Source organism: Larimichthys crocea, chromosome XVII (genome assembly GCF_000972845.2).
Source record: "Larimichthys crocea isolate SSNF chromosome XVII, L_crocea_2.0, whole genome shotgun sequence".
Classification (NCBI taxonomy): Eukaryota; Metazoa; Chordata; class Actinopteri; family Sciaenidae; genus Larimichthys; species Larimichthys crocea.
Window position 1 is genome coordinate 13,866,740 of NC_040027.1, and position 13,806 is coordinate 13,880,545.

At 38.9% G+C, this 13,806-nt stretch overlaps 1 protein-coding gene across 1 annotated transcript in view; it reads right to left on the reverse strand.

Moving 5' to 3' along the window:
* gabrg3 (gamma-aminobutyric acid type A receptor subunit gamma3) overlaps positions 1–11,191 on the reverse strand; it is a 49,343-nt gene extending 38,152 nt beyond the window's left edge. Inside the window, exons 1-2 of the mRNA XM_019273083.2 lie at positions 10,844–11,191; positions 10,484–10,629 (exon numbers count right to left, since the gene is read on the reverse strand). Of these exons, the coding sequence (XP_019128628.1) occupies positions 10,484–10,629; positions 10,844–10,896 (199 nt within the window). The 5' untranslated portion in view covers positions 10,897–11,191. The remainder of the gene's footprint in view (positions 1–10,483; positions 10,630–10,843) is intronic.
* Positions 11,192–13,806: the final 2,615 nt, after the last annotated feature.

Sequence of the window (13,806 nt, forward strand, 5' to 3'; positions counted from 1 at the left end):
TAACTTACAACACCTCATCAACTCTCTCATGGTGTTGTGGCACATTTCATTGTCCGGAAAATATCATAGTGTGTCGCTGCTTCACGCTGTAACAAGAATAGACCCAAAGGTGTGGGCTGTAAAAGACTAAAAACAATGAGTATTTCACTTGTTAATTACGTCCCTTTGAAAATTTGCACCTTTGGCAATGAAGCTGCGTTACATAACTTTCTTCATTATACAGTACTAATTGTGTTGCAGGCTATAATTCTGCACCTGCCTACAGTGCCACTTAGCAGCAGTTAGGCTGTGACTAGTCATTCAGTAAATGGGGACAGCTCATTAACTTTGGGAAAATAGATAACATGAACTAGAAATTAATTAGTAGCTGTGTGTGGGTTATCGGTGTAGCCGTGAGTGAAACATTTTGGATTGGTCATCTACTAAATATACTGCGCTGTGCAGGATGCTGCCTCCTCTGATACCAATAGAATACAAGGGTGCCGTCTGAAGATGGGCAGTTTTAAATAACAACAGGAAGACAAGAGAATAACAGAGGATGAAGTCTCTCCGGGGAGGGTATAATCTGCTCTGGAATGGTGAACGAGTACTTGGAGACATCTATACAGTCATCTAGTGAGGGGGAGAGGGAAGCCATAACCTCTTGTGAGATTTATTTGTCATTAAGGTGGGCAGAGGATGATGAACAGGCCCACAGAGACATTAGCTAATCTGTCTTCAGGTTCGCACTGGATGGAGCCGCCTGGTCCTGCCTGACGAATTGATCTACATTAGCCGCTAGTGCAAGAGTGCGGGGGGGCAAAGTGCAGCCTCGTCTCTTTGTTTGACACTGACAGTGTTATTTACAGCAAAACACGTGACCTCGGATATTTGCATTTTTATGTTAATATAAAATTAGAATTGTTGTTGTCAAGCCATATTAGCTAGTTTGTCAATAGTTTGAGCTAAAAGGAAGTCAAAGAAAAGTAAAGAAAAGACCCCAACAGACAAAGAATAATGTCCAGAAAGTGTCTCACCGCTCCGCTCTATATTTTCACACCCTTGTCTATGTGTTGTTTAACAAATGAAACAGCATTGCAGATGCAGATTAACTCTCCATGTTCACAAAGAACTGAAATATTTCATAAGTTAGTTAGACCTAGACTCTTTTGTGAAGCATCAAACCGATCGATTCTTTTGACCTCTGTTGGCCTGCATTACATCCTGAGTGGGTTCAGATCTTCCCACAACATCCTCTCCTGAATGGCTCCTCAAGTCAGGAAGATAATCCATCTTTGATTTTCAATAATTCCTCATCACCAATCACAAAAAAAGGTTTGAGAGCAGCGAGTAGGAGTTGCCCACACTGCATTATAGTGATGGCTGGTCAGTGCTGGAATAAAGGGGATTAACTTTCCTCTTTGAATGCTAAATAGTGCAACTGGGCAACCTCGTTGAAATCAATGTTATAATAATGATTGTGACTTTCTCATATTTAAATCCGTATATGAATAATCTAGCAAAATTTTGAAAACTTATAACTTTTTCTTGTTTTTTCAAAAAATATGTGTTAATATTATTAATATTATATAACACAATATATTAAATACAATAGCACTGAATGAAATGATATAAAAAAAAACCTAACATTGTTAGTCAAAATGTCTGACATACTAAGTAACAAGTCAGAATCATAAACAGTATAAATATGGATGTGTGAGTGTGTTGGCTCTGGCTGCAGCCATCTTGGCAGTCCTGCCTCTTCCACCTCCCGGCCAAGCTAAAAATCGGCAAAGACGTGGATCATCTGACCTGTCAATCAAAGCGTCCATGCTGTTAATTATGCATAACTTTAAGCCTTAATATAACTTGAACAGGTGAGTTATGTAAAAAATCACCCTCAGTACAGTTGTCATGAACGGGGAAATTAGCTATAGAGACCAAAACAGTTTTTTGTACCAGGCTGTAAACATGTTTATTTCTGCTGTGAAGTTGGACATTTTAACATGGGGACTTATGGAGACTAATTCATTCTGTAGCCAGCTTCAAGTGGACGTTTGAGGAACTACACTTTTTGGCAGTTCAATAAATATTTAGGAATATCTACTTTTTTTCATTTTCTGTCTTAGTAAGTAAAAATATTGACCTAGTATTTTTTTAAATTGTTTAAGTTTAGCTTATTATCTCAAAATATTGGCTCTCAGAGTTTTACTTCACTCTTGCATCATTCTGTATCTCACTGTGAGCATATTTACTTTAACAAGCATCTGTTTTGTTTCTTTTTTTTATTCCATACTAATAAATATGAAAAGAAAATGTATCATTAAATTACATCAAGTTACTTCGTTCCCCTCAAATACTAATAGTCAGAACCAAAGTAGAGCTTTATCATTGGCAACTTTCTAATATTAAGACTTGTTTCTCTGGAGTAACTCGTCTCCACCGCAGCACATTTCTGTCTACTCATTAATCACATAATCTAGCAGGAACTCCCGACGATATAACTACATGAGGGAAAGTCGCTGCCTATTCTTAGTTGCCGTCTACGCATCCTGAGCTGTAGAATAATGACTTATAGCATGAAGGCTTCAGCTTCTTTTCTCACTGTCCAGGCTCATTACTAGAGGAAATGCCAAGGGCTCTGAAATATTCAAAAAGCAGAACAGATCACCTCCCTCCGGCTAACTGTACCACGGCCGATCATCTGTCATCCAGCAAGTAGCTAGACACAAAAGCGAGTTTAAGGAGGGCTCTTTAATGAACGTGAGGCAAGAAATCTGTAGTATGTCTGCAGCTAAAGCTGGAGTTAAATCATATCCAAGTATAAATGCCATAAATCTGTCTTACAAAACAGGTACAATAACATGTTTGTGGCACTGTGTTGTGAATTTAAATGATCGTTAATATTACTTTTATACCCTGTCCAGTTATTTCACAAAAAGGGGAATGGAAAGTATATTCAGGGCTGTTGCTCTTTCAAAAATGAACAGGCATCAACACTCCTCAATTATGTCCTCGGGAGGCTTTTACAGCTGTTCCGCTGATTGACTGCTGCTCATTCAAAATCTGTCGCCAGCTAAGAAAAAAAAATCTGCTGTTCTTGGATGCAACGATCTGAAGACCACAGACTTCTGTGTTCTTTTTGGACTGAAACGTAACTTATCATGTCACGTTTCCCTATAGGAATGTCTACTTGAAGGGCAAAACAAAGCTTTCTTCCGCTGCATCTACATGATCTGATATCTCAATCTGAGAGAAAACCAGAGAGAGGGAGATTGTGGATTTGTGCTGTCGACAGCATTATTGACCCATCCAGACCAAATTATGTATAACTATCTGTACTTCACCTCTCTATATTTTCACACCCTTGTTGTTTAGCGTTTTGGACCACTAGGAAGAAGAAGTTTTCAGGCCTGGTGTGCCGGCACCAGTGTCGTGCCAGAACTGGAGCTGGGCAAGCAGACAATGTAACTCTGGCTCAGCAGCCTCTATGAACATAATGACAGAGCTCGAAAAGACTGAAGAGAGGCGGCCAGACAAGTATAAATCTGGAACTGACTTTTAGGGCTTCTTGCTGTTGGATTAGTAGTAAGTAATATTAGCTGGCTGCTATGTCTTGTGTTGTTTGGCACTTACTTGATGTTTGGCTGTTAGCAAAGTCGTCGACTCTAGATGCTAGTATTGGATCATACGTAATGAAAGCATAACAAATACTCTTGTAACTGTACATATTTATGTCAGTAATATTACACTATGAAACTGGGGATGCTAAAATGCAAAAATACCAATTTCTAAGTAGTTTTGCTTTAAGCTAAATATCATTTCAGGTACAGTAGTTATCCATTACTGTGGTTATAAGCATGAATGTGAAGTACTTTATGATGGCATATATACATGATTGACATCATATAACTCAAATCATTTAATGTAATATAACTAATGCACCTGAATGAAAATATATTCATGGCTCATGACCTACATTCTTATCAAATTGTATTGAAATAGCCAACAGAGAGAGAGACAGGAAACATGGGGAGAGATCAGGTATGACACCAAACCAGCTGGAATTGAATTATGGACGCTGTGGCTGTAAAATCTCAGATCACTTGTGCTTGAATTATTTCTCACACACCTCCATTTTTGTGACCGACTGAGCTTCAACGTTTCTTAAAGCAAACTCAGAAAATGTTCTGTTTTTTTTTCCCCCCCTCTTCCTCCGACATTGAGACGTGCAGCTCTGATTAATTGCTGTGAACTAAACGTACAATGTGTAAGCCACATCAATCACTCACTGTCATCGGCTAAGCCGCGTCTGACAGATCCTGACAGCATCTTTTGTAACCAACTTAGTTACTCTGTGATTTTGATGACCCAAACAAAAGCCTTGCTCATTTTTCTGTGCGAAAAGGTGGCTTCTGAAACGGCACATTCCTGTTTTCCTGATGTTCTTCGTCTCATATGCCGCGCTGCCTTGAAAGCCTTTTATATTACTGTGATGGTGTCAACTGTTGATGTCTAGACACTGTGCACAATGGAGAGAGGAAAAAAAAGCCCACAGATGTAAAATATCAGGGATCCATCAGAGAGCTACACATGTACCTGTGGAAATGGACCTACATTGGGATAACTTTACTGTTTTAATGTACTAATCCTTAATATTTTTATGAAACTAAAGCCAGTTTACAACTATTTCTTGGACTCTAGAGTGCTCCAGTAACAGCAAATGAAAGTGGGTTTGGTGGTTTTTGGTTTAATTTGTAACAACGGGAAAATGGTAGTTCTTCTTTCAAAGAAGCTTTAGGATGCGGCACAGCTAAGTCTACTCACGGTTCAGTGTTCACTTACACGCAGGTACCACTTTACATGCAAGCCATGTGTTGGAAATGTCCCTTGTTGATTAAGCACGGTCCATTTCAAGTTTTTAAAAGTCACATTCATTAATGCTCAAGAGGACAAGGTCAAAGGACTTTAATGCACCATCTGCCATCAAAGGGCCAGCATCAACAAAAGACTGTCTAATTTAGTTATCTGTGTGTGTTTGTGGTCAGGGGAATTGAAAAAAGAAGCTAATTGCCAACATCCTGTTTATCATTGCTTCTTTGAAATTATCCATATTTAATAAGTTAATTTAGTCAGAAAGCCAGCGAGGAATACAGATGTGTAATCCACGATAGAATAACAATTTAGTGTGTGTGTGTGTGTGTGTGTGTGTGTGTGTGTGTGTGTGTGTGTGTGTGTGTGTGTGAGGGGAGAAAACTGACAGAAAAGGGAGGATGTGGTGGTCCCTAAAGAAGCTTTATGAAAAGGTCAGTGTGTTTATTACTCTGCCATCTAGTTGCTACATCCAGTGGTTGACAGTGTAGCATACACAGGTACTGTATGCCACCAGGGATCCTGCACCACATGAAAGGATATCACATTGGACCCCACCACCATAAACTGCTGCAGAATCCAGTCAAATTATTAAAGTATTATTTTGAAATTGTCTGAGCCGCTCAATGCTTCAAACCGTCCCATACATACGACAGCCTTTGTACAGTTTTACAAGCAGGGACAGTTGATTCAGCATTAATAGTTTGTTAAAGTTTACCTGCATTGATTAAATGTCCACTAAAAGAGGGGTGAAATTTAAGTTTCATAAATTTTCTATTAAGATATGAAGTCCTTAATGTTTGGGGAGTAACTGCAGCCTGTTTCACTGTGGCCAAAAATTCATTATTTTGCACAGCACAGGGACTAAACTCACCTTTCTTTTTGAAGATTTGACATATTTTCACCCTTTCAAGTTCACAGCGTTAACAATAAACTCGACTTTTACCAAGTTAAATTATTAACGGGCTGTGGGTCAAGCAAACGCAGAGGGGACAGCTTCTGCTGTGTGGCATGAATACTTTAATGTCTGCTTCTACTGTAGGACAACTGAACACCAAGCAACAATGCGATACATCACGTCAACATAAAGTTTTACTTTATGTCATTCTGCCAATATAAACACTCACTTATATGATAGGCAAGGTGTAGTAAGTAATTGAATACAAATACTTATGATTAATTAGTGCCTGCTTTGGGGGCGGGACCGAACCATTTCATGTAACCAAACTCTGTCACGCCACCACACACATTCACTCCACTCCTGCCGCTCGCTCCCTCTCGCTTAACCACTCACCCCTTACACACTGCTGTATTCCCCAAGGGAACTACGCGACTCTTATAACATCGGGATAACGGCATAACTGATGAGAGATCTCGAGAAATCAAAAGGATATTCTAGTATATCAAATTAGAGGAGCAGGAGTATATAGATCAGCATCACATCCATACAGGTCTGGCATGACGTCACATGTGATGGAAATTAAATTTGATTTGTTATCCCAAGATCTCAAATTAATTAATGTCATTATCCAGAGAAAATAAATGAAATTACCTCGTTATCACAATGAAAAAAAAGTATGAATGCATGAAGGCTTCGATAGAAAACTCCACCTGCTGATGAAGCTCGTGATATCGTAATATGATTGAAAGCTCCAGAGCATCTTTAGTGTTTGTACCACTGGAGTTTTGGAACAGTTAAGGAGGACTGGGGAACTCTGACAGACAGTGGAGCCAGTGTCGTGCCAGAACCGGAGCTGGGCAAGCAGGAAATGTAACCGGGCTCAGCATGGAGAAACTGACACAGAGATAATGGCACTTTAGGATTTAGGATCTCAGGACTGGTGTGTCCCACTGAGACATACCTGTGTACAAGCAATATTTGTTCCTTTCTGTCCCCTCTCCATCAGGCTAAAACAGCTGAGCTTAACTGGCTTGGTATCCATAGTAACAGGTGTAGTATACATGCAACAACTGCCCTAAGGCTCAAGTAACACAGATGCCCAAAACTGTCTGCTGAAGTCATGTATTAAAGGGCTCAGTGTGTCAGATTTAGAGATCTATCTACAGAGTATATGATGCAGAACTTTGTTTTCATTCATGTATAACCACCTGAAAATAAGAATCTTTATGTTTTTGTTACCTTTGAATGAGCCTTTTATATCTACACGCAGACCCGTGGGTCTCTTTTATGTTGAACCGCGATGTTCCTACAGTAGCCCAGAACAGACAAACCAAACTTAGCTCCAGATAGGGTGTTTCATATTTACTGCCCATTTCGTGGCCACAGTTGTTTCTCCCTCTTTTTAAGGACCGAATTACAGGATAACCTGATGACCGCACCAGCTTTCAGTTATAAACGCTTAAGTTGCTGCTGAAACGTCGCACGTTACTATGATTGCCAATTGTTTCACAATAAATCAGAGTTATTGCTTCTTTCCAACATGCTGGCATTTTTAAAAAACTTTTAAAGAATGCACATTTGAATTGATTATACCGGCCTAGGCGCAAGACCTTCAGGGACCCACAGGGACCCAGGATCACTGAAGGGCAATTCCTGTGTGGTTATTTGATGAATTGCACATTTATTTGGTCTTCTAATATACACCACTATACTGAAACTGAACTGATAATGGCCTCAAAATAATAATCAGAACCACCGGACCCCTCAGATCATCCCACTGTAGTCTGTTGGCTGTGGAGATGGAGTTTTCGGTAGTGGCGCCTAGGCTCTGGAAAAACCTCCCAGAGACCATTAGACCAAAGGTTCTACTTTTACTCCCTGTTTAAACTGGTTTTATTTAATTTATTATTTTTTTTATGTTTTTATTTGTTATTCTGTGTGTAGTACTTTGGTGCATTTTGTTTGCTTTAAAAGTGCTATAGAAATGAAATAAACCCAAACAAGCACACAAACACAGTCATATGAAGATAAACGGGCGAGTCTTCAAATACCGATGACACAATTAATGGTCATCAGTGACAGAGACTGCAGAATTTCTAAATGCATCAAGATATCATGAAAATAATGACAACAAATGGCAAAAACAGACGACGTGCATCAACAAAGCAGTCGAGATAGCAGCCATGTCTGAAGCAGTGCATCCTTTCAAGGCTGTGACTCTGTAATACAACAGGGTGTCAGCTGGATGTCTCCACTCTGAGCTGAACTGAGGTCTACAACCAATCTGTGCTTCTACCTGTTTTATATGAAGCCCATCTCTATTCTGCCTCCAAAAGAACTCATAAACCAGAGGACAGGATCTGATTGTGCATACTGGCTCGACGTGACCGACAAACAACACACTTCTCAAATCCTCTCTGACTGTATACGTCATGCATGAAACGCAACAGGCACAAGACTCTGTGAATTATAAAGCTCCTCATATCTTCCCTCCTGCATGCAAAGTTTCATCCTCTAAATGTAATTTATATTCATGAGGAAAATGCTGATGAGTTACATCTTGACCTTTGTTGCTGTAGGTCAGTAAGTAACAAACAGCTGAGAAAATGGGAGATTTTAATTGTGTAAAATAAATTTTTTTATCAGGCAGTTTGTCTGAAATGTAATTTATTCTCGACATCTTTGTTTTTAAAATGTGTTAGAAAATGACAGATTAACTCTTTCTTGGTTGGAAATACAATACAAATATTTATTTGGTGCAAAATTACTCTGAACAAAAACTACTGGTTTTCACTAAGGCTGTTTTGATGCCAATACCAATATCGAAAATCGATTTCGATACAGCCTAAAATGCTGCGAGTGGATCTAGCACTTCTACACGCCTAATGTATTAAAGTCCAATTCAACATTTCTTTCCCCAAAGATCGCAAAGTCTTGTCCCGCCCTACTATGATTATGATTGGTTTACCCCAACCTCTCATGCCTAAATCTAACCAATCCAAAACAACAACAATCCTGATGGAAATACGTTCCCGTATAACATATCAGAATGGTCAGGGCCGGCCGCTGGCATTAGCGAGCCATGTGGTTGTTTAGGACCTGCCAAGTGTGGACTGATGTTGCTCACTTCTCATTTTATACTGTGTTAAGTTGACTGACTCGCTGAGGGGGCTGCCAACTTTCCGTGAGAGTCACGCAATTAACCCCTTCACATGCTCCCCCACCACATGTCCCATTAACCAGATTACAGATTCAGATCTGTCGCTATCGTCCTGATAGTCTGAAGAACTCGCTGATGCACATTACTGCTCGTCTGTCTCACTGCTGTCTGTCTCCTGTCTACAGCAATGTTATCAGTTTTTGATTGTCTTTGACTGTGTCATAGACCTATATTGTTATTTTGAGACTTGGTATGTAAAGTTTTGGACTTTAGGACTTTTGGTTAATACCTTAATATAGCTGCAAACGTGTCAGAAGATGTACTGTCTTTGTAGTCTTCAGTAAATATTCAGTTAATGTTTGACCACAGCAGGATCATTTTGTCTGACATGATGAGAAAAATCGGACAAACAACAAAGTTCAGCTAAGAACCTTTTCTCTGTCTCTGACTTTCTAGTTGAATAATTTCTAGTTTCATTGTTTTTTTGGACAAAATGATCCTGCAGGTTCCACGGGTCCTAGAACATTTTGTTTCTTGTCCTTCATTTACTTTTCACACAATGTTTCTGTTTGTACAGTAGCTGTTTGCCAGCCCTCGAACAAAGTAAGAGATCAGATGTGAATTGATTTGTCCATCTCTATTGTTGGCATGCTTATTCAGCTATTAGCTGTGTGTGCGATTTGTTGATCGCACTAGGAATGCAAAATCTTGTTTCGGGCCAATAAAAGCAGAGGGCCGGCCCTGGGAACAGTAAATCAACTGATACAAGGTAAGATATTAAGATATCTACAGATGCTGCTTCCAATGACATAATGCAACTAGCCTACAGATATCAAAACACTCTGACTTTACATGAGGCAGACAATGAGCTGTCATAGAGGTGTTATAACACATAACATAAGACATTATGAAGTTTAATAGCAACATTTACATTCTGTTATTAATGGCCTGTGTGATACATCACATGACAACATAATGACAGACACTTATCTGCAGGTGTGAAGTTAGTTGTGCAGTATTTATCAGTGCCACTTAATACTTTATGAATGAATTATGTAAAAAATATATTTCACAATTGTTTTAACAAAACATGACAATGAGTGAAACAAAAGAGTCGGATCGATACTCAGGATCAGCCGATACACAAAGGGAAAGTACTGAAATCTACAGATGCTGCCTTTAATGACATAATGCATCACGTCTTGTTATAGATATCAAAACACTGACTTTACTTTACAATGAGCTGCTTATAACACGTCACATGATGTCACCTGATCACCTAAATAAAGGTGTGATGACCTTGTAAAGTGTTATAACCAGACATATGTATATATTCACTGCATATGACTGTGGCTATAAGACATTATGAAGGTTAATAGCAGCCTTTACATTCTGTTATTATTGATCTATGTGATACATCATACAACATATACTGACAGACACTGATATGCAGGTGTGGAGTTAGTTGTGCCAGCATTAAAGAGCTTATTAACATCTATGAATGTTTTTGATTTAAGGTGGAAAAATATCTTTTACAATCTTTTAACCAACACAACAAAATGTTGAGTTACCTCCGATGTCTGGACGCAGTTTCTTGTCATATTCTTTCAATAAATTGTTGAGTATTTCCGTGGTGTCGGTGTCTTGTGATTTAGGGGCCAGCATTTGGTTCACAGTGACATCCTCGTAGTCCTCTTCATACTCGACTGTTAGAGAGCTGCACAGGTAGAATGAAAGAAGGTGGCTGAAAACAGGCGATGCCATGCAGTGTGTCCTGCAGACTGCATGCATGCATGACATTAATGTCCTCCACACAACTTAGAGCTGAAGTTTTCTTTAGTAAACAAGTGACAGACATCAGCGCATTAAGAGAACTTTATCTTATCCAACATGCCTGTTTTAAAAAAATAAAATAAAAGTACGCCACTTACCATGTGTGAAGGACAGACAGGAGTAAGACATAAGCCAATAATTTGGATGACATTGTTTCTCGCAGGGTGACAACAAGTAGAGAGATGTGTCCGAGCACGGTGCGTATCGGTGTCTGGACACGATGGTCACAGCTGCTCGGAGGATAAAACGAGGCAACAAACGCTCCTCGTAGTTTGTAATCCAGCACAAATTTCAGTCATTGTTAAAAAACACAAACAAAAAAACAAAAACAAAGAGACGTTTGGAAATCCTTCCTCACGGGCGGGTTGTGAGACGCAGGAGCTGCTTCTCACTTGTATGAGGTTTGCAGATTTGCGGACACTGCTGGTCTTACGCAGGTGCGCACACTCTCTGAATGCGTCCTCTGAAAAGAGCCTAATTCATCCCAAACTCCTCGACGGGTAAGTCTGCGTCACTCCACTTTCTTAAGGACTACTTTTCACAGTTCTCCTAAGAAGTGTCGAAACAGCTTAAAATTACTTTTTTTGTTGAGCTTTCTGTCTTTTTCTTTCTTTCTTTCTTTCTAATTATTTAGGACAGACGATGTGCCAGATAAAAAGACAACATGCGACTGGATTGAACTGAAATACTTTGAGCAAATATTTTTTATTATATAGCTTATTATACTAGTAGACAAGTTATGAACTTTAACTTTAAACTAAATTAATCTGCACCTATAATATAGATATTAATTATAATGTTTATTGCTATGCATTTACTGTATTTATTCCTGTGTATGTATTGTATGTATTATTATGTATTTACTACATTTATTATGCATTTACTGTTTTCTATATTGTATTTTGTCTCATATCTCATGTTCTATGGGCCTTTATGTACTCTCTTCTTCTTCTACTTATTATTTATTATTATTATTATTATTATTATTATTATGAATTTACATCCTTTATTCTTCTTTTTGTTTTTAAAATGTTATTATAATGTTATTTTTGATTGATTCATTGTTTTATTTTGGTAAGCTGCACCTGCAGTTGGAGCACAGGTGACGTGGCCTCTTTGCCACATATTCATTTGACAGCTTGCATATCAAAGTGCTGCACGAGCTCTTTTATAGCTGCCCAAATTCTACTAATTGGCATGCAACCTTTGTAGCAGTGTTTGTAATTGTAATTTAGGGTCCTCATCGTGTGTTCATGTTGTCTTTATCTCCTGTACCTACAGTAGAAGTGGCGTGGTTGAGGTTTATCACTTTAAAAGGGGGGCTACAAGGATTTAGTGAAGCATTTTAATAAAGTTGGGGGACTTACAAGAGACAGGTTTGAATAAAAGTGTTAAAATCTGTGCAGCTGAGGCAGATATATCATGACTTTAAGACAAGGTAAAAAACTCAGCTAGTTAGTGTCTGCCTCCTACATGCACTCTTTCAGTCTATAATGCAGTCTTACTGGTAAGTTAAGTTAAAGCCTGATCCGATGACATCTCCATCATCATTCAGCTAATAAACCGAGTTCCCCTTTAAATAAAAATGACCAAAAAGAGAGAGGGAAGTAAACATTGTCAGCAAAAAACACAAGGCTTCATAAAGGGTCATTCGGAAGTTTTCTTCAGGGACTAATGTGACTGTCCCTTGGATCTTTTTGGTGATAACTGATTGTGCACCAAGAACAAAACAACAATCTCTCGGCCTCTTGTGTTTTTCCATATGCAGAACATTCTTGAAGAGTGGAAATGAACTGTGCAGATAAATAATCCCTCGATGGCAGCTGGAAACCACAGTATCTCATAAATACACCTTTAGTTTGATTTTGCTGGTTGCAAATAACAGTGAATCATGTCTTCACAGCATCAAAATAAGATTAATAGCAGATCTTTCAACATAAACTCTGTGGCTTGTGGAGCCACGGTAGCACCCAGACACTTGCATGAGCGTACACAGCTACAGGCAACAATATGTTGTTTAACAGACAGTGTGATGATCCTCTGACATCGCTCCTGTCTGCAGTGTTGCTGGTTGTGGCTGACTGCTGTCATCCTCTGCTGGTTAAAAAGAGAAATGCAGACGCCGGAGAGTGAACAGTGGCGTTAAACAGTACAGAGGGAGGAGGAGGAGGAGGAGGAGGAGGAGCAGCAGCAGCAGGAGCTCATAGAAACATGATAAGAGCATACATCATCCGCATAAATCAACTGGAACCTTGCTCGGTGTTCACGAGTGATTTGCTACCCGCTGCAAGAACAACAACCTCAGTGGTCCCACAGGAAATGATCATTCATTTTTTATGACCCATTCTTTTGGCATAAATGGACTCTAAATGTGGTAGAACAGTTTATATCACAAACAGGCTTCATTTTAATGGGTTTAGATTGTTTTAATGGGTTCGAACTCTGGATATTTCTTATTAGAGATCATAATTATGTGTGTTTTCCATCCCATTAAACTCAACGTATTTTTAGTCCTACATATTTGAGTGTTGGTATGTTTTTGCATATGAATTATCACCTGAGTAAAGCATGGAAAATGGGAAAACATTCGACAGTATGGAACATTATTATAGAAGCTTCCATTATGTGCGATGTATGTATATGTTTTATTATGATTGCACTAAGCCAGATTCCGTCTGTAAAATTGTGATAATACAGAGTAACAAGATTTCAATATAATGCCAATATATTAACGGGTGCAAAATAAAAAAACAACACTGGGTTGAAATCTTTTTTTATTTTGGGATATTTTGCTCATTGTAATGCAGAAAAGGACAGAGAACAGGCGCAGAGAACAACCCATCGATCACACTTTCAGTCCTCAGGATACAGACAGCTTCTATTAGTTTCAGTAGGAAACTTACAAAGTGTACAAATCAATGAATCAGTCCAACATGTGTGCATTTCTTCTTATTTTACAGTCACAGTGTTTCTCAGGTGAGCAGCAGTGCAAAAAGGCAACTTTATTTCCTCTTTGATTCCTGTCAAAATGTTGCTCTGTATTACAGTAAATGTCTGTAAA